The sequence below is a fragment of the Gossypium arboreum genome, chromosome 12, assembly GCF_025698485.1.
Source record: "Gossypium arboreum isolate Shixiya-1 chromosome 12, ASM2569848v2, whole genome shotgun sequence".
NCBI classification, from domain to species: Eukaryota; Viridiplantae; Streptophyta; class Magnoliopsida; order Malvales; family Malvaceae; genus Gossypium; species Gossypium arboreum.
In genome coordinates, this window is record NC_069081.1 from 110,982,899 (window position 1) to 111,006,699 (window position 23,801).

The 23,801-nt window shown below is 31.7% G+C and overlaps 3 protein-coding genes across 3 annotated transcripts; 1 reads left to right on the top strand and 2 right to left on the bottom strand.

Moving 5' to 3' along the window:
- The first annotated feature begins 738 nt into the window (after positions 1–738).
- LOC108479855 (long chain base biosynthesis protein 2a) lies at positions 739–4,606 on the top strand. The gene is made up of 12 exons (XM_017782678.2): positions 739–1,227; positions 1,373–1,438; positions 1,658–1,746; positions 1,973–2,118; positions 2,203–2,327; positions 2,442–2,535; positions 2,620–2,783; positions 3,096–3,257; positions 3,419–3,545; positions 3,660–3,826; positions 3,963–4,070; positions 4,192–4,606. Exons 1-12 carry the CDS (start codon positions 1,102–1,104, stop codon positions 4,306–4,308), a joined length of 1,491 nt encoding a protein of 496 aa, XP_017638167.1. The 5' UTR covers positions 739–1,101; the 3' UTR covers positions 4,309–4,606.
- Positions 4,607–5,154: 548 nt separating this feature from the next.
- On the bottom strand, positions 5,155–7,808 carry LOC108479717 (uncharacterized). Its single transcript, XM_053023610.1, has 3 exons — positions 6,811–7,808; positions 5,753–5,818; positions 5,155–5,426 (listed from the first exon to the last, which is right to left on the bottom strand). The coding sequence occupies exon 1, from the start codon at positions 7,806–7,808 to the stop codon at positions 6,870–6,872; it is 939 nt and encodes a 312-aa protein (XP_052879570.1). The 3' UTR covers positions 5,155–5,426; positions 5,753–5,818; positions 6,811–6,869.
- Positions 7,809–8,254: 446 nt separating this feature from the next.
- LOC108479715 (sialyltransferase-like protein 2) lies at positions 8,255–12,453 on the bottom strand. The gene is made up of 12 exons (XM_017782460.2): positions 12,178–12,453; positions 12,028–12,101; positions 11,753–11,842; positions 11,577–11,654; positions 11,365–11,465; positions 10,950–11,142; positions 10,775–10,865; positions 10,633–10,697; positions 10,099–10,253; positions 9,930–10,011; positions 9,608–9,717; positions 8,255–9,020 (listed from the first exon to the last, which is right to left on the bottom strand). Exons 1-12 carry the CDS (start codon positions 12,263–12,265, stop codon positions 8,825–8,827), a joined length of 1,323 nt encoding a protein of 440 aa, XP_017637949.1. The 5' UTR covers positions 12,266–12,453; the 3' UTR covers positions 8,255–8,824.
- Between the last annotated feature and the right edge of the window lie 11,348 nt (positions 12,454–23,801).

Here is a 23,801-nt window from a genome sequence, read left to right on the forward strand (position 1 = left end):
CTGACTCGTTCCATTATATAAAATTATCATTGTATATATAAATTATTAAAATGGTAAAAATATAAAATATAAAAAAATCAAATATTTTATGTTTAAATATTTTTTGAAGAATTATGTTTTGAATATTGACTTTACTTTAAAAGGATTGAAAATATTAAAGATAGTTGAAAAATTAATTTGAAGGCAAGCAGAAAAACAAAATAGGGCGGAGATGGATGCTTCCACATTAATGAAGGTCAACTCATATTGGTTTTTAAAATTGTACATCTACAATGGAGCGGGATGAGTGGTAAAACGGAACGTACCAATTATGGAGTGGTAATAAATTTAACAATATCCAGCCCATCATACTCTATTGCCATCCCTAGTAGTAGTAGACTTCGTTCTCAAGCATTTGGATTGAATTCAAATCCTAAAATCCTCCTTATTGTGAGAGTTTATCTAAATATTACCCTAAAACTCATTTCAAATCCTAAAATTGTTATTGTTTGAAAGTAACATCTAAAAAAACACTTTAATTTTGTATCACAAGTACTAACTCAATTAAAATAAATAAAAATATCCTTATTTTTCAAAATTAATTATATAATTATTCAACTAAAACTTCATTTATTATTTATATTTATTTTTACAAATAATTTTATTTTTTCTCGTATGCTATGATATAGTTATTATTATTAGGCTGTATTGATTATAATTTTCGATAATCCTATAAATATAACTACGTATTTATTCTAAAAAATCAATGTGGCGTTAGTCAAAGAAAAAACCGCTTGCACTACCCCTGATGCCAACCCTATTTTTCCCTTGTTTTGTACAGAAACAAGCGAATTTTCTTTTTTTGTTTTAAAAAAATTGAAAAGTAAAACCGTAGAAGAGATTGGTCAATCCAATTCTATGGCTCTCTTTCTCTCTCTTCAGAGAGTTTTTCTTTGAATGTCTCCGATCTCTTTTTTTTCTATCAGTTGAAGGCATAAATAAATACAAATCTTCAGAAGTTTTCTAAATTTTCAGATCTAAATCATAGAAGTACTTTTCCGTTTCCCCGTAATTTATCCGAAGAGAGATAAAGAGAAAACAGGTAGAGAAATCGAGAAAAAAATGATCACAATTCCGTATTTGACCGCTCTAACCACGTATTTCAGCTATGGCCTTCTCTTCGCGTTTGGCCAATTCCGTGATTTCTTCAGGAAAATCTTCGATTGGTGGCACGCCAGCAATCTTGAGGTTCTTCTCCCGCTTCTTTTCTCTTTTTTTTTTTTAAATCGTTTTCTTAATAGAATCCCCATTATTAGATTAGATGCTCCTTCAAAAAATGCGTGGATAAAAATGAAGTTGCGTGACGATTTTTTTGTTTATTTAAATTCTGTAGGGATATGCGCCGATCTGTTTAGGACTTGAAGATTTCTATACTCGGCGCTTGTATCTTCGTATTCAGGTATTTCCTTTCTTTTCTTGAAATCGTTCGAGAAAATCAATGTTATTATCTAAATTTGGTTACTGATCTTAGTTTATTATTCTATTCTTGTTCTTGTTCGTATTTTATCGTTGAAAACTAAGTTAGCTCAATTTTGATCTTAAACAGTCTGTTTGCAACTTAGCTGACTTTCAGTCGCATGATTGTGCTGTTAACATGTCTTACATTTCACCTCCGTAGGATTGTTTCGGAAGACCGATAGCGAGTGCTCCAGATGCTTGGTTTGATGTAGTGGAGCGCTACTCCAATGACAATAATAAAACATTGAAGTGAGGCTTCTGATTTGCTTTCACTTTTCAATCCTATTTGAAGCTCCCTTTAACTTATTCTACAGCCATTTGTTGTATAACTTTGTTTTATTACCGCATTTGTACAATACACAGAAGATATGAAATCTAAAATTTGTTCTTCTTAGGTGAATGATTGGGATAAATAGCTTGATTGCTAAATATCTATGTCACAAGCTTATGCTGACTATTGTGTTGTTGCTTACAGGCGAACTGACAAGATAAGCAGGTGTCTTAACTTGGGATCATACAATTATCTTGGCTTCGCAGCAGCTGATGAATATTGCACGCCCCGTGTAATTGATTCATTATGTAGATTTTCGGCAAGCACTTGTAGTACTCGTGTTGAAGGAGGTATACATTTTTAATTTTGTGCTGTAGTCTGTTTGGTCGCACACCCAGTTATCTGAAATCTTTGACTTTCCTTTTTCGTACCAGGAACTACAACACTGCATAAAGAACTGGAGGAATGTGTTGCGAATTTTGTTGGGAAGCCTGCTGCTGTAGTCTTCGGCATGGGCTATGTGACAAACTCTGCTATTCTTCCTGTCATAATTGGAAAGGTATAAACACAATGTTAGCTTGAGTGTACACTTGAAAATTTCATATATAAACTTCCTTCTGGTCGTTTCTCTCTGATTATTGTCATTATTATTTTTCTTTGCATATACCCACAGGGAGGATTAATTATTAGTGATTCATTAAACCACAACTCTATTGTCAATGGTGCTCGAGGCTCAGGAGCTACTATCCGAGTTTTTCAACATAATAGTAAGTTGTATGTGGTATTTGAAACTTAATAAATTTATTGATGTATAATTATACTGATATAAGTAAATTACTCTTTCTATTTAGCTCCTTCTCATTTGGAAAAAGTTCTGAGAGAACAAATTGCTGACGGACAGCCCAGGACACATAGGCCATGGAAGAAGATAATTGTTGTCGTGGAGGGTATTTATAGTATGGAAGGCGAACTTTGTAAGCTCCCTGAGATTGTTGCCATATGCAAGAAGTACAAGGTAATGCCAGTTGATATAACGATCATTTTTTTTATGATTATACTTTAAGCTTGTCCTAGTTTCCTTTTCTTCACTCAATTAAAGATCAATTAATAAATGGAAAAGAAAAAAAAATGAAATAATTTAGAGCTGTTAGACACTAAACAAGGTTGAGTTACCTTCACCTGGAAACAGCTAATTCTACATATATCTTGTTTTATAATGATTTCCTACAATTACATAGACTTGTCCGACTACTTTTGTAATGCATTTTCTTACATCATTTTTGTTTCTAGACCTAAATCTTGTGTGCTAATCTCCCCTTTGTTTCAGGCTTATGTTTATTTGGATGAGGCTCACAGCATTGGGGCTGTGGGAAAAACTGGAAGAGGCGTATGTGAACTCTTAGGAGTGGACACTGCTGATGTGGATATCATGATGGGAACTTTTACAAAATCTTTTGGGTCTTGTGGTGGTTATATTGCTGGGTCCAAGGTTTGTTGCTTTGCTAATTGCTAACGTCTCTGGATCTTTTAAAAGTCACCTCGGATAGTTGTCATTTTTGTTATGTTCCATTAATTGTCAAGCTCAATTTGGATGGTCGCATGAATTGGTCCTACAAATCTCATCAATAATACGTTCCCATGTCGATTCAGGAACTTATACAATATCTTAAGTACACATGTCCTGCTCATCTATATGCAACATCAATATCACCTCCAGCTGCACAGCAAATTATATCTTCAATAAAGGTTATTCTTGGAGAGGATGGTTCTAGCAGAGGTAGGATATCACATTTTCTCTCTCTAAGACTATTTAACTTCTGTTGTGCTTTTCACATTTGGATCATCATTTCTTTTTGTGACGACTTGAGGAGGCTTTTTTGTATTAATTTAGGCGCTCAAAAACTTGCAAGGATACGTGAGAATAGCAACTTTTTCAGGTCAGAACTACAAAAAATGGGTTTTGAGGTCCTTGGAGACAATGATTCCCCTGTAATGCCTATAATGCTTTACAATCCAGCAAAAATCCCTGCATTTTCTCGAGAGTGCCTCAAACAAAATGTGAGCTGCATCCAATTTGAGCTGTACATGAAATTGCATCGTAATATCTGCCATTAATTATTGCTATGTTCACAGCGCATGCATCACTCTGTACAAGGTGTTCTGACCAGTTATTGAAAATGTCCTGCTGTCACAGGTTGCTGTTGTTACAGTTGCTTTCCCTGCCACCCCACTACTTTTAGCCAGGGCACGTATTTGCATTTCTGCCTCGCACACCAAGGAAGACCTTCTTAAAGCGCTAGAGGTAATTACGCAATCTGCTTCCTTCGTCCCTGACTGTATATCGGAGATCTTAAATAGAGTGCAGTATGTAAGGGTTTCAAAGTGTTATCTGATATTGTTAATGATAATATCTTTCATGGCAGGTTATTAGTCAGGTTGGTGATATGGTGGGCATAAAATACTTTCCTGCAGAGCCTAATAAGCAGCAGCAGGACCAGCAACAGCAGCAGCCGGGGAAAGACACAATCAAGTTGGACTGAAGGGTTTTTGAAACAGGCTGACGTTGAATTGCTTGCTTTGCTTCTAGCAGGTACCGTAAAATTGATGTTTGAATAGGAATTCTTCGTTAGCCGCAATGTTTGATTGTTGTAATCTCTCTGAAAATCAGGGGGAAGTTTGTTTGTAGAACCAAATAGCCTGGGCATTCTAAGATTTTCTTACGTGTTTGTAGCAGTACTTATCACTGCGTGTTTTGGACATGATCTTCTCTGGATTTTTATTCAATTAATGTATATGGGTACTAATTTTGATTTAATTCAATTGGACTTTTTGGGTCAACCAATAGGCTACTGATACATTGTCGTGGAGTTTAGAAACTCGAGCAGATATATCAAGCTGGTACATATTTCTGTGATTAGGAGTATAATCGAATCAAGTTTGAGTTGCTACTGTTTGATTCAAAATCCGAGGTTTAAATGTCTGACTTGCATCCAATCCAGTTTTATTTTTAAAGCTCAACTTTTGTTAAGGACAATATCGCATTTCTTCAAGTTTGGTTTGACTTGATTATTTAGTGGAAAAAGAAAACTTAAATGTCATTTGGTACTTTTTCATCTCCAGATTCTATGGTAATGTTATCATTAATAAAGTAATATCAGTATATATGAGACTGTTTTAATTAAAATCTGTGAAGACTTATATAGATATGTTTAGTTTATTGTACAGTTGAGGACTAAGAATTAAAAAATAATAATACAATTTTACTAATTTTAACATTTTAAATAAAATTTATTATTAACAAAAGGTAGTTGATTATTATCAAACCTGATTCAATATATGTTTAGTAATATTAATTTATTCATTCTTAATAAAAATAAACCAAAACATTATTTCAAAATTAATATTTGATTAAATTTTAAAATTTTACATGAAGTTCAAACTTTCCAACTAAATAAGAGGAAAAATAATTTTCCTTCCTGAATAAAAATTACATTCTCAAAATGTATCCCATTAATTAAATTTCTAAGAAAGTAAAATGATATATCACAAAATGCACTCTTAATCTTAAGAAAAAAAAAAAGAAAAGATTCATGAACCTACCCAAGTCTAGCATATCAACTTCTCAATGAGAAACCAGAATTGGAGTACAGAACCATACCTGTAAGTGACAAATATTAAAAGGGTTAACAAAATAATACTAGTCAACTTTTTAATCCTCTGAATAAGTCATTTGCAACTACTCAAAACGGAATGGTTTTAATGGACAGCTCAGTTATAACATATGCCAATGTGCAAATGGTGGATATTGACTAAAATGCACCAAAGGTGAGATCACAATTTTAGGGGAAAGACTGCTTCATCATATAAATCTTAACATCTGCCTGTGAAAGATTTTAGATCCCAGTAACATATTCACAGCAAATTTCATTGCCCGCACAAGCAAGCATGCCAGTAAGGAACTTGGGGAATTCAGATGATGCTTACCTCCCTCATTTCAGCTTCCATTTTAACACTGTTCTCACCAAGACAGATTTGAAGGCAATTTCCTTTCTGCATATAAATCCTTGTTCATACATGTTTCTTGACATATGCTACAAAAATGCCAACTCTATTCTTCCCAAGAAGATATAAACGATATACAACAAATTCATGCGTATGCTCAAACAAAGATCCACTAGAACTGGCTTTGCTTTAAATGAAGGTGAAATTATGAGCAATGCATTCAACAGTTCCCACAGCAGGACCAGCTAGGTCAGACTGGCAAACAAATCGGCACAGAACTTGACAGAGAAAAAAGAGTAAGCCCGTGAATACTTCACACAACTACACATATTAAACTGACAAAGAGGATAGAAGCTCAAGAAAACAAACTTGGATTTCCTTAAAGACCACATAGATTAAGCTTTTAATGGTTGCTCCTCTCTTCAGTAATGCCTATCATCAATTCATTAATTCAAGAAAAAACAAAAATACAACTATGGCAGCAGTGGGAAGTGTATTCTTTTTGTTTGCTTGTTTTTTCTTCACTGAACCAAGATGTTTACAGACCAGAATGTACTCACAAAAGCATAAATTACTTTCTTAATTAATCTAAGGGAATGCAAAACATATCACTGTTTCACAAGCACATTTTTTTACCAAGGTGTGCTAGGGAAAGAAATAAGTTAGTTAAATTAGAAACAGATATCCATGCCATAGAATTTTAGGCTATAGAAAGTTATGATACCTTATGGAACTTTAGGCTATATAAAGTTGCGATCTTATGCATAATCAATACGAGATAGCGTATGATAAAGCCTAACCCAATGAGAATTATGGCCGAAGTAGATTGAAATCACTTTTGTCAATCACTTTCCTTTAAACAAAAGAAAAGCTGATATTATCTCATTGTTTTCCATTAAAGTTCTCAACAATAGTTAGCACAATACACTGCAAAGAATTTGCAACACTAACAAAAAAAAAAAACCTACAGATTCTCCTACTTTTCACTACAAAAAGAGGGTAAAAGATATAAAAAAAGCTAATAAGGCTCAAAGTCTTACATCTCCATGGCTGATAAAAATAATGCTTTCAGAAACCCAATAACCATAACTCAAAAAAGTCAGGAAAAGCCTTTGCCAAGCTTCTGGATTGCACAAAACATTTTCCTTCGAGAACCAACTGCATTTATTCCCATATCCTTCAAATCCTCTAATGTCAACAATGGCAAAATCTCATCGTCCACTTCATGGATTTTGAAAACCGGGGCATACCTTCCTAACCCCAAACTATTCAACCATATTCTAACCCCATCTTCCTCACACCGTCTCATTTCGGTATCTGATGGCCCAGATAACTCCACCCCATCAGAAACCCGAGTCCGAATTGGCCTCCTGTGATTACTCCCATGATAAAGAACTTCCCTTTCATTGCCATCCACCAGCAAATTATCCAAAGAATGTATCGGACTGTGGTCTTTCATGGGACTTTCCGAGTTCTCCAACTCGAAATCATCGTTATCTTCGCCGCCACTGTATTTTTCCTCGGTTTCCACATTATTGCTGTTAGTGTTGTTGTTGTTGCCGTTGATATTGACGTTTCCGCCGCTGGAATCGTCGAATTTAGGAACCCAATTGGATCGAACCCGTTTCGTAGCGGGGCCCCGTTTCTTGAGATCCTTGACTCTCCAACTACTAATTGCGACAGCGTCCAAATTGGTGTTATTGTTAGGTTCTCTTTCGTTATCGACGGTTTCGTTGTTGGCGTTGAAGTCGGTGCTGAGGTTGGTTAGGGCGCGAGTCTTGGACGATTTAGCAGTCGCAGTGGCGACTGAGGGAGTTAAGGAGAGATGGGGTTGGTGTTTCCACTGCTTGGAAGCGGCGGCGGAGGAAGAGGAGGAGGAGCGTCGGAAATGAGAATCGTAAGGTTGGTCCCCGCCGATGTCGCCTAAGCGAACGCTGGCACGTCTCTGGCGTTTGGATCCAACGGTCTCGGATGAAGCAACCGCGAGGGGCGCCGCGACGCCGTTTAGAGGGGCATCCGATGGCTGTATATCCACCATGTTTATTCTCTCCACCGAATTGGTAATGGGAGGAGAGAGAAAGTGAAACAAATGAAGTGAAGAGAAAGACTGGGAAATTGTGACCTAGGACACGTTTCACTCTTTTCCTACTCAAAGGGAAACAAAGTTGAATGATGCTTGAACTGGAATTAATCCGCAAATTTTCATTCATGTCGGGACATCACTATTACATATTACGTATGTTCACTTCTTCTTTGTAATGTCAAAATGTTTCAGTTTTTGCTATAAAATCACATAATAATTCAAAAACATTTCGCATAAGTAATTTAATTTTATATCTTACATATGTATGCTTGACTGGAGAGGGAGAACCCGATTAAAATAAAAATAACATCTTTGTGACAAGTAAACCATTGACTAAAACCAACCAAAAGAGTAATATATCTAGAAATCAACCGACTTTTCCCACACGAGATTTCAACAAATTTCTTGGAAAAAAAAAGGTCATTTGATGCAAAGAAACAATGATTTAGAATGTTCTTTGCAATTTCAAACCCTTTAATGGCTAGAAATAGAAATGAAATTTCTTTTGTTTACATTCTCACTAAGAAGTTTCCGAGTTCCAAATGAATGTTCACACTTCTGCTTCTTTTGATTTTCATGGAACACCATGAATGATTTAGGTCCCAACCGTTAGTCTTAGGAATTATGTAGCCAGCTTCCAAAATCCAATAAGATCTCATGAATACAGGTTAGACTCTATTAGCACTGAAAAGTACAAACGAATGCAGACACCAAGTTTCGTAAACTTGACCTCCTAATCTATGCTTTGCTTTTTGAATAAAGGGAACTTAAAAGGTTGTGCAGCCTGAATATTCACTCCCTAAAAGAATCTTTTAAATCAGTATGCTTGTTGTAGACGCTTGAAGTGTAGACAGTATTGCCCTCCGATTTTTTCATCCTTTAATTTCTGTGTGAACTATGTCAAGCAATAATTTCACAGATTTTGCCAATTACCTCCAGGTGAGGTCGGTCAAGTGAGGTTTAGCTTGGATTCAATCAGCGGGAACCGTGCAAAGCTGACCATGTCCAGGATTATGCTCCAATGGATACATTGTTGTGCCTTTCACAAATTTTTGGTGGTCAACAGCAGCCTTTCTGAGACTAGAGATCGACATATGTTTCCTTTTAACTTGCTTCTTCAATATCGAGCACGAACTAAGCAGGTCTTCAGATCCAGCTCCAACCCTCCTACAGAATTTATTAAAGATTTTTACACTGGAACTTGCTTCTTTAACTTGCATTTATTTCATTTTCAGGAACACAACCTTAAGCTGGAATACTTAGTTGCCAACTTGTCATTATATCAAAATTAATCTAATCACACTGTGCTAATCACTCTCTTAACATTAAACGCCATAAAAGACTCTTGAGAAACAATATGCAAATGCAGACAGGAGTTAACATTTTTACACTCTGTTAGTGTATTTTGTGTAGCTTCTATGCAGTTTCTCTAATCTCAAAAAACACTGATGAGTCAAATAGGTGCTTTTAGAGATGAACATCGAGGTTTCGCAAAAGCTGAAAAATGAGATTTCAGAAGCTTCCATGATAAAAACTGATTTCAGTAGCAAATGACCCATAACAGGAGCAATGATATCTTTGTTCTATAGTAGCTTAAGGTTAGTAGTATATTCTCAAACATTTGTTTAGCGGTTAGATCCATTATCATCACAAGCAAGTCCCCAAAACCATGAGCAAATCATGTGTCGTACAACATAGCCTCTGAATTATCACCCATTATTAATTACTGTAAACGGAAGCAAAGAAAATAGTACCTCAACAATTTCTCTGATGCAATTCTAGCAGCTCTAATAGCAGTTTGACTTGGCACCCACTTCACAGCTCGGTTTGGATCCAACCGCATAGGAGAATGGATTTTGATTAGCTTAAAAAGATCAGATAAAAGTTTGTCAAAGAAATTGATATCTCAAGACTAATTGTGAAAGGATTGTAGGTACATCGGAAAAAAAAAAAAGAAGAAGAGAATTTGTGCCTCTTCCTACTAATAGTCATACAAAAGAGAACTTCTCTTATTATTAACTCAAAAGACCAAATCCACATAAAGATTTCAATGTGAGAGAGGGAGAGAGAGCATACACCCAAACACTCCATCATCTGGTAATAAGCCCTGCCATGCAAAGGTGTGTGGCCTTTCCGAGATTCTGAGAAATATCTAGTCCTGGGAGAGCATCAAAATTTTTTTTCCGGTCACATAGACATAATTAAATTGTTAACTTGCGAAGAAAATAGTTAAAAGGAAGAGTACCATTCTTTATAACCCGGATCCACAGTGAAACCATACATATCCACTGAATCACATATAGAGAGAGCAAATTCAAGAGCCTTAAGCCCTGTCCCTTTTGCAGCTGAACCAAAGGATGCACCTAGCATGAGATATACAGGATTTCTTATTGGAATGTCCTGCATAAAAAAAAAAAAACAAGTCCTTTTAAGTTTATTTCAGAAGGAGGAAACCATGGCAACAAAGATAAAAGACATCCCCCAAAATTCCATCTGTCAGTTTTAAGCCACTAATACTTTCAATAACAGTCATGCACATGTTTCAAATATAATGGATGTGGTTAAGCAGTCAATTTTTCATAACAAACTTCACAAGTTTTAGCAGGAACAACAAGATATTCTTTTGTATCATTTTGAAAACAAAAATGATAGGCAACATGCCCATAGCCCTAGGGAACAACTATTTCTGAGCCATTAATGAAGTTAAATCACAGATCGATAGACATATATTAAGAGAAATATCATAATTAAAGAAAGAAACTAGATGGAATATACTAACCCGAATCATCTGGTTCATAATGTCATGAATTGTAGTTTTGACTATCAAGACCTCCTGCCTTGTTTCTATAAAATTCAAAAACTTAGCATGCTTTCAGAATTATGGAAGCATAAAAACTAAAGAACAGCAACAATGTCAATACCATCTAACTCTACAACTTTATCAAGAGCTTTGGCAGATCCTCTGTTAAGAAGCCGAAATGAACTTTTCTTGCCCACATATTCTGTATAGTTCTGCAATTGAACATTTCAACATATGAAAAAATTGTGAGAGAAATTAATTAGGAAAAAGTGAAAGCTTTATGACTGCAGCTCAACCTCAATAGGGGCACCATTCTCTCTGATGACAACATCATAGCTATCTATCTCTTTCCCGAACCTCGTTTTGAGAAGATCCCCAGAGTTGCCTATAACAGCACACCGGCCAAACTGCCTTGGAACATAAGGGGGTGTTTCAGGGAGGACAAGTGAAAGCTTTTCCATGCACAAAGTTCTATTCTTACAGTTGTTCCTATAATACAGAAAGAAACTCCATAAAACTTTGCGCAGCTACATTGTATCTAAGTGACACGGCCTAATAATCCAGCATATGAAATATATCCTTTTTAGACAAGATATCAAAATAATCAGTATTTTCAAAAAATTCCTTTCTTAACCTTATTTATGTTATAAATGCATACACTAAATAAAAGCAACTATTTCAAATGCTACATTCACAAAAACCAATACTCACAGAAGCACTCCTTTATTAATCCTCCGCCATGCGTACTCCTCCCAACCATTTGGTAAAGCATCAATGAACTCCCTAGTGAGTATTGTAGTACTATTCCTCACCTGACCAACAAACTCGCTAAATAAGAATCAACAGTAAAGAACCATAAAAAAAAGCAACACATTATACCAACAAAACTCCAAACCGAATGCAGAAACAAATAGGGAAATCACCTGTTCCCATGTGGCAACTGCTTCACAAAGATTGAACTCAAATGATAAGCCTTCAACTTCTCCAGTTTTAGGATCCTTCTGTTTACATAAATGAATTTTTCAATCAACAATTCCACTCAAAAAAATCGCAATCGAGTAAAATGTAAATTAATAGAATCGTTAAAACAGAAACCTACCCATTTGGAGTCAGTGTCGCTAGGATAGGTTAGTGTTACTTGGCAATGATCTTTACCACTTATGGCTTGTAAACCTAACCCATTTGCAGTCTGTATGAATTACAATAAACCATAATATACCATTAAAAAGAACATAAAAGCACAACACAAAATCAAATTCGATTTTATTTATTAAAAGAGAGAGAGAGAGAGAAGAAAACATCAATTCCACAAGAATTCCAACACATCAACACAATTCTTAAAAAAATGAATGTACCCAAATTAATATTACTGACCACACACTTCTTAAAACCACTTTGCAGAGACTGCAGTGCTTGCCAATCTTCATCTGTCAGCTGATAATTCCCATCTACAAAATATAAAAACAGAAATACAAATAAGTGCGTATATATGTGTATGTGTGTGTGCGTATGTCAGATACGTACAATGAGTGGAGAGTCCAGTGATGTAGATGATAATGGCTGAGAAACCAGAGACTAGAGTCAGCAGAAAACCCAACTGCAAAATCTTCATTTAAAGGGGCTTTTGAGAGATAAATAATGGAAATAATTGTTGGGTTTACAATGTTCATTCAATGGAAAACCAGTATTCTGTAATGAATCTGAAGAAGCAAATCCCAGATCGATTTTCCCCAGCAAACAGCGTGTGAAAAGCGATAATAATTAAATTAAAATAAAATGAGTCGTCGAATCTAATCTAAACGCTGCGTAATAGAGGCCCAAATGGATTTAAGGCGGTATTTGGCTGTTGGGCCACTGCTCAAAATTCCGTCCTAGCAGAGTGGGTTTATACAAAAAGCCTAATTCAAAGTAAATGGGCTTACAGAAAAGCCCTTGACCTAGAATCAACTTTTTTCGTTCCTTTTGGCCCCAAGTTTTTTTTTTAACAATCTCATTATAGGTTTTTTTTTTTACAAAATATTTAAAATTACCCGTAGCCCCACCCTAACACATAAATAAGAGATAATACATTTTAGCACACTCAAACCTACCTCCTCCTACATTGGCAACAATGCTCATGCCAATCAAGTTAAAAACTCAATTGACCCTTTGACCCTAAGTTTAATAAATGAGAAAATGATATATTTAATGTACATATTATATTTGTGTCTAAAATTTTGCTATAGAAATGAATTAATACGAAAAAGATGAAACATATTTTTTTGATTAAATTTTAAGGTAAACTACAAAAATAGTCAGTTTTGTTTGTTTCAGGTTACATTTTAGTCACTTATGTTATTATTTTATTATGAAGTGATCACTCTTCCGTTAAGTTTCGTTATCTCCCTAACAGTAATCCTACGTAGCAGTCCAACTAGATTTTAAGTGCCAACTTGGATTTCCTGATGGGATGAGAATAGATTTTTTATTAAATAAATTTAATTAATTAAAAATTTTAACCGCTAAATCTTAGTTAAAAAACCGTTCATCTCCCCCTTTTTTTAGTTTTCTTTTTCAATTGACTAAAAAAGCTATTATCATCAAAATTTTTTATTCACTTACAAAAACAAAAGAGGATTCAATGGAGGGTCCAGGTATGTCTTATTCGCCGACAAGTTTATGTTCTAAAACTTAAAATGAAGTGGTTGTCGACAAATAAGAAGATTGTAATCGTTTTTGTTCCTAATCATTGTATTTTCCAATTCTTCACGTTCTTGAATAATTAGTTTCTCAATCCAATTTTTCCTGACCTGAATCGGCTTGTTTGTTCACAATCCCTTTGTGACTATCCCTTTTTTCTTATTTGAAATTCTTTTAGTTATTAATATTCATATCAAGAATTTTAATTTAGGGTTTTATTAAACAATAAAAAATCAAATCTTTTGTTTTTCAATATTGAATAAAAGAGATAGAGGAATGCAAAGAAGACATACCTGAACCCTCCATTGAATCCATCTTTATGAAGCAGTCAATTTGATTTCAACTATTTTGATATTAATAATAGTTTTTCCAATCAAATGAAAAAAAAAATCATTGAAAAAAAGAAGAGACTGAAGAAAAATTAAAAAGAGGAGATGAACAGATTTTTTTGTTAAAGTTTAGGTTTAAAATTTTAATTAATTAAAATTTTTAATTAAAAATCTATTTTCATTCCATTTAGAAATCCAAGTTGGCATCTAAAATCTAGTTCAACTGCCATGTAGGATTACCGTTAGAAAGATAACAGAACTTAATGGTAGAGTGATCACTTCGTAACAAAATAGTAACATAAGTGACTAAAACGTAAATTTCAAACATAAGTGACTAAAATGTAACTTGAGGCAAACAAAAGTGACTATTTTTATAGATTAACCTAAATTTTAAATCGATTAGTATGATTGATGTTACAATAATTAAAAAATGAATTTAAATAGATATAAATGTATATTTTCATGGGTAGATATTATTTCAATAATTCATGATTTTTTAATCTTATATTTGACTTTTCACTTTCCATATGCAAAAGTTGGTATTAGATGTCCTATATTATAAAGCAATACCATAGGTCAAATTATTATCAAGTGGTCAAATATATGAATTATTGAAAAACAAGTTATATAATGATACGATAAAAGATACAAATGCATGCGAATTATCAAATTAAGTTTATATCTAGAGATATAAAAAATAAAAATAAAAATCTCAATTTATTTTTCTCTCATACATATATTCTATATTCTAACATCAACCACATAAAAGTTCATAGATTATTAATATTATATCAATCAAAGAATTGTGAATGAAACAGTGCACAAGCAAAAGTCGATTTCACTGTTTTATTGAGCAAACAAGTGTAGTCTCTTTCATGGAGGCATGGGCACCAACCCTAGGAAGCAACTTCTTCTATGTCGCCGTCGCATTAAATCTTTATATAAACACCGGCCACCCCTCCGGAAATGAAACGTGGCATTACCGTCGTTTTTTTAGAATTTTAGTTCTCTCTAGTGCTTATTATATCCGCAACTACCAAGTGAATCTCGTTTTCATGGTATACATTGGACCACCATCCTTTGCTATCCCCCGTCAAATATTTGACTGCATGGTCGACGTCTTCACCCATTTCATGATGTGCTTTATATGTGAAATCTCTCGGAAGGGATGGCCCATTAATGTCTGCTATAACATTGAATGTTGCATGCAAAAACACTGTACCTTGATGGATGAATCTCTCAATCATCATTCGTTTTCCATTTGGATTTCATTGCTGAGCCATAACAGGCCCATCATGTAAGTAAAGATTGATCTTCCCTTTATGGGGTAATTGTCTGTTTTTATGCTTATTTCTGTCTAAACACATCGTGGCTGTGTTGCCAGCTTGCTTGAGAAATGCTTTTTGTTTTCTAAATGGTTACAATGTAATAAAACCTTCATGATATATAATATTATAATTGAAATGCATATGGTTTTACAGATATATTTCTTCTGCTCAGAATTCAGACACGTCCGACAGTGGCTCGGATTGTTGAACATATACATGAATAGTGATTGCAACAAGGCGGGGCGGATTTCCTTGACTCCGACCCAATGCTCGACCACTATGCTTCAATCCTAAAACCGAGTTTAACCTGAAAAAAACTTAATCCACCCCTTACTCGAATTTTATTGCTTCAAAGTTGATGTGAATTTATTTTCTAAATGGATAAATGGTGCAAATAAATAAAATGGAGCTGATCTTGCAAACATATATATACATGTATGTATATATTTTATGATAGAATAAACCCAAGACCTTTGAAGTAGAACAACATGTTTGAGTACTATAATATTACTCGTTTTACTCTTCCAAAACCAAGACATATACGTTAATTAGTGGTGAAGGAACAACATGTTTGAGTTTACATAAAGTAGAACAGAGGCGACCAGATGAGTGGGAAAGGAGAATTCCAAACTTCAACTTAAGTCCTGTTATAAGCCTATAAAAATTTATTTACAGTGATGCATAATTGGAACTAATTTAAAACACAATGAACTTATTACTTTATGAAGATCATTTGTTTATTATCTATTACTTTTCCAATACACTCATGAAATTACTCAACAAGTAATTTGCAAAGATGAGCTTAAAAATTTTCTGGAGATTATTTGACATTGATAGCATCTTATTTTGAACGTATTCAAGAACGTGGATTTTTTTACAGTATTAAGCTATTTATGAAAACTTAGATCACGTTAAAAGTCTTTTCACATCATTGCTTAGCTTGACTCAGGAATTATATTCATAATGAGTTGCTAAAATCTTCATTTGGTCAAAACATTCCAACTAAAATAAATTACAACAGCCGATGAAATATTCCGTAAGTTGCAACTGATTGTATATTTTGTAAGTGGCATTAATAGAATTCTTACTCGGTTGCCAAAAGAAAACATCAACCATCAAAGGGAGGCAAGGCAAGGCTAGCCCATAGGTATTTCACATAATGAACTCTTGGATTGGAGTTTTGGAGAACAGTGGAAGGGAAAGCCTTCGAAGTATGGTTATCTGATTTGGAGTAGCCTAGAGAATGGCCTTGCAATAACTAAAGGAACTCCACTCATTTGATCATATTCCCAGTCAAAAACTCTACTCTTAGAATCGATCTTCCACTGCCTTTTTACCAAAAAAAAAACAAAGATTGAAATCTCTATCTTCTTCTATTTCTTGACAACAAGAGCATGAATGCCAAAAAGTTCCTCCAAATCACGATTATAGGCAGTTACAAGTAGGGCTAGAAGGCAATAATTATTTTGACATTGTGGTTGTATTTGGTGTTGGCTAAGGGGACTCATGCCAAAAACTAATATCTTCAATGTTGTAGCGTTAGATCCATTTAGTAAGTAGTGTTTGATTCTAGAGATGTAGTCTAATTAGTTTGAGCCCTCCTTGCACAGCAAATTTATTCCAGTTTGGTCATACGTAACTTTCTCTTATTTCACAGATCTTCTCTGAAAAAATCTCTCATGAGTTTATCTAATTGAGTTTCCACCCTTTCTGACATCTTAAATAACATGTAAAATGATAAGCTCACAAGCCCCGACTTAATTATAATCAGTAGACCCCCTAATGAAGACATCTTAGCCTTCGAACAAACATTTACAACACATATATTAACCATTTTTGCATGACATGGCCCGTAAACAACGACGAGTTTCCTCTTCCACTTCACACACACACACACAAAAAAAAAAAAAGATAGCCGCATTCCGTTTTCAAATTTAATACCCTTAATGAACTTCATCTCTATACCGCTTTAATCTTTATGAATTACAACACTCAACGCCTCAGCAATCAAATCGAAATGCAAAGGCCCACTCAACATTATCGTAGGCCTTCTCAAAGTCAGTCTTGAATGTTGAACCCTTCAACCCCTTTGTCGTAGCATGTAATGTATGGTTCCATTTGCGATCAATGAGCAATCAAGAAGCTGCGCGCCTACCAAAAGTCTCCTCGATGACTTTGCCCATTACAAACTTTTGCAATAATTTTATACAGAGACAACTGGTTGTATTCATTAAGGGAAATGGGCATCTTGACCTTCAAGATTAGCATCATAAAAGAGTGATGGACTCACTTGCATAGAAATCCCCCATGAAAGCCATAATTTCTCAATTAAGGAACTCCCGATAGGTTTGGCCAAACTTCATATTGAACCCACCCGAGAACTCCTGCTCAAGATATTTGATGTTGTAATCCTTCCTATATTTAAATTCAACATTTAAATTTTATTAAGAGGTTAATTAAGAACAACAAAAATATGCAAAGGGATTGCCCAACCAAGATTCTATAGAGGAAGGCATCTTAGTCTTTGTCAAACATAAACACTAATAATTACATTATCCTAATAAATATGAAAACTTAATAGATTCATGAAAGATAAACTACTGTCCTTCATGTAATTTCAACCAATGGATTAAGAAAAAAAAAAAAAGCTTTGCCCATGCTGTTTTGCCAATAAGTGTTCAAGATTTTAGACAGCCAAAAATTTCAAGATTCTCTTTTGACACAGTTGCACCATGTCTTTTAGTTTTTACAATAAATCCAAATTTCATAGGATAATTACGATAATTCATTACATTAATTATTAATATATCTCTTTTTTCCCCTTTATATATAATTCTTCCTTTTAGCATGTTAATTTTAGGACTATGTTTATAGAAATGTATATATAATAAGATATGTCACAAATTACAGTTTCTAATTACACAAATCTCATGTTTATAGCATCTTATTATTATCATTAATTTCTTAAACATTTAATATAAAAGTAGACTCAATTATTTTTATTATTTTATCTAAAGTGAGTATTAAAAGTAAATCTAAGGCTGAAAATTAATCACGATATTAAATTGAGTATGAAAATAAAAATTAATTAAATACGAGAAAATATTTGATACGTTATTAGTGGAATTCTTAGACTTCACAAGTAGAGTAGTGTTTTATAAGGGTATAGTAAATTTTTTAAAAAAGACCTATGATAATTTTTAATACTGCTTGTAAAATAATAATAAAAATTTACCGTCAAGATGTATCAAATGCTAACTCAATTAAATACACGTGTTTATTGAGATATATTTTAATTTCAAAAATAAATAAATTGAACACATATCATTATCTTAATATTATTGGTGATTTTTTTCTTTTACGGACAATGTAAATTACCAATATCATATAGTTTGCAAACAAATTAGTATTTAATAAAATATATGAAGAAGACAGATTAAAATATTAATGAAATAAATGGGGCCTTCCATGTACGTATTCAATTTCTTAAATGACTGTTTTAAATATAATAATAATAATTATTATTATTATTAGAAGAAGAAGAATAAGGAGACAAAAGAGACAAGGCATTTCAATGGGGAAAAAGGGACCGCGCCATGCCGGTTTGCTCCTCTTCTCCATCCATTTGGTCCCCACTCGTTTGGTCCCAACCAGAGGCATGCAGCTTCTCTGCCGCACCCTCACCTGGTCCCTCCCAAAAGTTGCCCGAACATGCTAGGGTTTGAAACTTCATATCTATAATCTTCACATTGCTAAAATCTCGTATTATATTATACAGTCTCATTCTAGTACAAAATAAATTATTAAAGCTATCCATGAACGGGATTAATTCGACTACAATATATAATTAACTGATGATATAAGCAATTACCAATAAATTTTGAGATTCAAATATCCAATTCAATGAATGTTACTCCTTAAAGATTCCCATCAAACTAACATGTTCCATCAACCGAAAACATAAAATGATACCCTCCTTCATTTCTTTGCTTTCTTCCTAATATTCTGTCTGTTTTGTTTTATTTTGAATTAAAACTCTTAAGGCCATGCATGCATGCATGCACCCTCCTTTCCATTGGTTTTGAATTTGATTGAGGTGAAGTTTGGGAGAATGATTAAGGTTGTTAATTGTCATTTCCTTCTTTACAAAATGGTTATATGTTCGTAGTTAACAGTTTAATTACTCTATTATTATAAAACTTTCAAAGATTCTTCTATTGAGAAATTATTGTATGAAATAGACGCGTCACGTCATCCCGTATTTATTTATAATTATTTAATGATATTTTAGTAATTTTTTTCATATTATTGATACATAATTTTAGTATTTTTTTAACTTGAACTTTGAACTTTGAATTCCGAATCCTGAATCATAAACCCTAAATTTGGCCTTTTGGTTCAGGGTTCATGGTTTGGGTCTGGTGTTCAAGGTTCAGGTTTAAAAAATGCCAAAATTATGTATCGATTGTTGAAAAAAAATGATTTTTGGAAGCTTTAAGGCATATTCTTGATTAGTAAAGGTGGAGATTTGAATAATAAAATTATGGTTTTATATTTTTCCCCATGAGACCTTTACAACGGTATATTATATGCTCAAAATGGTTGAGTGATGAATAAGAAATTGATGCTCAAAGTAAACCACTTGTGAATTATATGGAGGAAAATGGAAAGTTTAGTTTCACATTGACTGTTGTGCTTATCTCGTTGTTGTATCCTAGGGGATAGTTAGCCAATGTTTCTCCAGCACCAAAGGAGCGGTCAAATCTGTCTTAAGGAAACTGTGAAAACAAACCTCAACTACCAATCGGTTTTTCCTGCCTACCTACCAATATAAAATTTCGATCCAATTTTTATTTCCTATTTATGCTTTTCAGATTAAATATATATATATATATATATATATATATATTGTTCTGTTCGATCTTGTGATTAAAATAAATATTTTATATTACTATTTATTTCACTAATATGTGCATAACATTAATAAAATTTAAAAATACTAAAACATCATTAAATAATTAAAAGAGATATAAAATAACATCATACTACTATATTTTACTATCCTTTCTCCTATCTATATATATCCGAATGTGAACTTATTTTTGCTTACTTGAGAGAAAGAATCGAATATTTGAAATTACTGATATTTTACGAGATGATGGTAGCTTTTATTCGGTAATTGTGTATTTTATTTGTGATATATAAATTAATTTTTAATGTTATGTGGGTTGTACATTATTTTACACTTTTATTTTTAAATTTATTAAATAATATTTTTTAATTTTAAAAATAAATTTATATTAGTAAATTGAGATTTAATTTATAATAAAAATTGATTAATTTTGAAATGTATTTAAGAGAATAAAATAATGTTTTAAAATTAATAAAAATAATAAAATAATAAACAACCAATAGTGAAATATTAAGTGATTAGATCAAATAAATAAAACATAAAAATTAATTTATAAAATTCAAAAATAATTAAAAATAAATTAATTTACAAAAATCTAAACATATAAAATTAAATAGTCAATTATCCATCATTTTCTTTTAAAAATAATTAAAAGTTGGTTTTATATAAATTAAAATAAATAAATAAAATCTAAACATATATAAGTAAATAATTAATTACCTATCAATTTGATTTAAAAATTAAAAGGTAATTAGTTTCTTGTTAATAACCGCACTAAATAATTATTAATTGATACACACAATATTTCAAAACACATAACACTGACTATGGTAAAAAAAAATCATAATTGCACAAGTATAATAAAATTAGATAATAGTAAATTATCAGATATTAAATAATAATAATTGAACGTATAATATAATAAAAAATGTATTAATTTTTTGGTGATGGAAACAAAGCTTATAAAATAAGATTAAAAGTTTTTTTTAATTATTTAGTTGTTACTTGAATAAAAATGTCTAACTAATACATCTATTTATACTGTTAAATCTTAATTTTAATTGGTATATAATTATAACACTAATTAAGAGATAATTAAATATATTTAATTTAAGATGAATTTGAACCATAACTAAATGATAATAATTGTAAAAATATATATTTATAATAATATTTTACAATGTTATCATATTTAAAATAAAATAAAAATTTATAAATAAAAATTAATTTATTGTATAAATAGAATAAATACATCTATTTTATAAATAACTTTTAATAAAACATATGTTTCAGTTTCATATTTTTAAGAATTTAAAATTATAAAAAATTTACATTTCATTTATTTATTCTAAATTTATTATTGTTTAAGATTATATTTTAAATAGATTTTAAAATTGAATTTATATTTTTTGAAAAATCAATTATATAATTTTAATTATGATAGGAAAGACTAAAATACAAAACTATAAATATAAGATTAGTGTTTTATTTCAAAAAAATCAAAAGTGATTTTATTAATATATATATTTTTAAAACATAAACAGAGCTAATTAATTTTTATATAATTTATTTTTACGTTTTGAATATTTTTACAACACATTAATAAAATAGTTTCTAGGATATTAATATTTTAATTTATTTATATTGTAATATTAAAGGATGTTTTTATTAATATATTAAAATTTTAATAATTTAATATAATTTTAAAACTTTAAATAATTCAATAAAATATTAAATATTTTACGTTATTTAAAATTTAAATTTATTTTGATCATTAAGTTAATTTTCTTTTAAATTTTAAACTTAATTCAAAATCAGACCTATTTCTTTTATTTTGCTTAAATAATAATTTATAATTAAATTTTAAATGTAAAAAATATTTTTATTTTTATATATTTCTATTTTATTAGTATATTAAGTCCTATTTTAATTATTTTATCATACCTAATTTAAAATTTAATAATATTTTGTTGTATTAAAAATTATAATAACTTATTATGTTATTTTATTTTAAAGAATATTTTAGTTTTTAATTAAATAAAACTTATTTATAGATTTATATTAAATAGATAAAACTAACTCGTGCATCAAATAATTATGGATATGGATGAAAGAAAAATTTGTTTATATATATATATATATATATATATATTGTTATTATCTTTTAAAATTTATTCAATAGTGAATAAAGGTGGAGTGATATTTAACTTGTATTAGAAATTTAGATTTTATATTTCTGTCATATACACAATGTGGATGAAAGATAATATTTGAAACGTATATTTTAAAAAATTTGCTTAAGAGTAAATATAGGTGGCGTGATAATAAATTTATATTTTAATATTTTTGGATATGTATTCGACCCTTGGATTTATATTTTATTTATTTAATGATGATATAAGATGTGAAAAGATAAAAGTGTCATTATAATAACATTAATTTTAATTTAAAAGGAGTATTTCTATAATTTCATAACTAAGTAGGTGAGTCGAGTGACTAACTCAATAAAGTGCTTAAATATAAGTATTAGAAATCCTATAAACAGTATGCATGTAGAAACTACATATATGTGTTTAAAAATAATATAAAATAAATAATGGAACATAAAATTTGAAACTAATAATAATAACAACACATATGCAATATGCATGAAATTAAAATAATAAAAAATAGTTTAACTTATGAGTAAAAAAAATGAAATAGGTAAATACATCATATTAAAAATATTAAATACACTTAAAATATTTATTATGATACGCCATTTTTTATAGCATGTAAAAAGAGATCAAATTTGTGAAAAGAAATTTCAATATTAAAATTCTATTTTTAAAATTAAATATCTTGTCACAACCAGTGACATTATCTATTTACATAAATTTGGTGAGAGAACACATATTATGCTAAAAGTTATTTTTTGTAAGTTTACTCAAGAATTATTATTGGTGTAATAGTAAAGAATTTATTTATAATCTAATAATCTATTAAACATGAGTTTAATCTCTAGATATGTTAATTTTAGTTCTTTTATTTAAAAACTATATAAAATGTTATAGGCCAATTTTGGGCCATTTATAAGACTCGCACCCAAATGCATTACAAATAAACTAAGCCTAAACAACTAAACCCAAGCCCAACTACCCCAATAATAACCTAAACTCAAGATTCGAAAACCCTAATCCCACCACGCCCATACCCCGCCATCGACTTGCACCACGCCCCACGCTCGACACCAAGATCGGCCGTCTGCTCCACCATGCCTCTGCCACCGCATGTTCGCCCATGCCACAAGCAAGGAAGAAGACAAGACAGATATAATAAAAATATGTGTAAAAGGGTTATAAAAACCCAAATAAAAAACTGTAAAAGCTCTCTTTTTTTCCGGCAAGTTCTAATACATACACTATATTTTTCAAATACAAGATCAGTGAATCAACAAGTCAAAAATCAGAAATCAAAACCCTAAGGTGATTTTTTTTCTTTTTTTTCTTTCTATTTTCGATTTAAATCTGTTTTACACCCATAAATACATATAAATAAATAAATAATAAAATAAAAATAACGAAAATAATAAACAAAAAAATATAATTTTTACCTTTTAAAGCCATCAAGACGCGGTGGCAGCCATCTCTTCGACGACAGTCCGGCCACGGCAGTGACCAACCCGTGGCGGAGCTCCCCTCCCTCTCTTTTCCCGCTCCTCTTTTCTCTCCTCCTCTTCTTTTTTTTCTTTCTTCGCTCCAAATGAAAAAAAACAAAAATTAGCTTATATAGGGGTCCAAACGCACTGCTTTGGACCCCCCATAATACATAAAACGACGTCGTTTGAACGCTGGTCGGTCGACCGACCCGCACTTTCAGTCGATCCACGTGTTTTAAGGCGGAAGGGCTAATTTCGCTTTT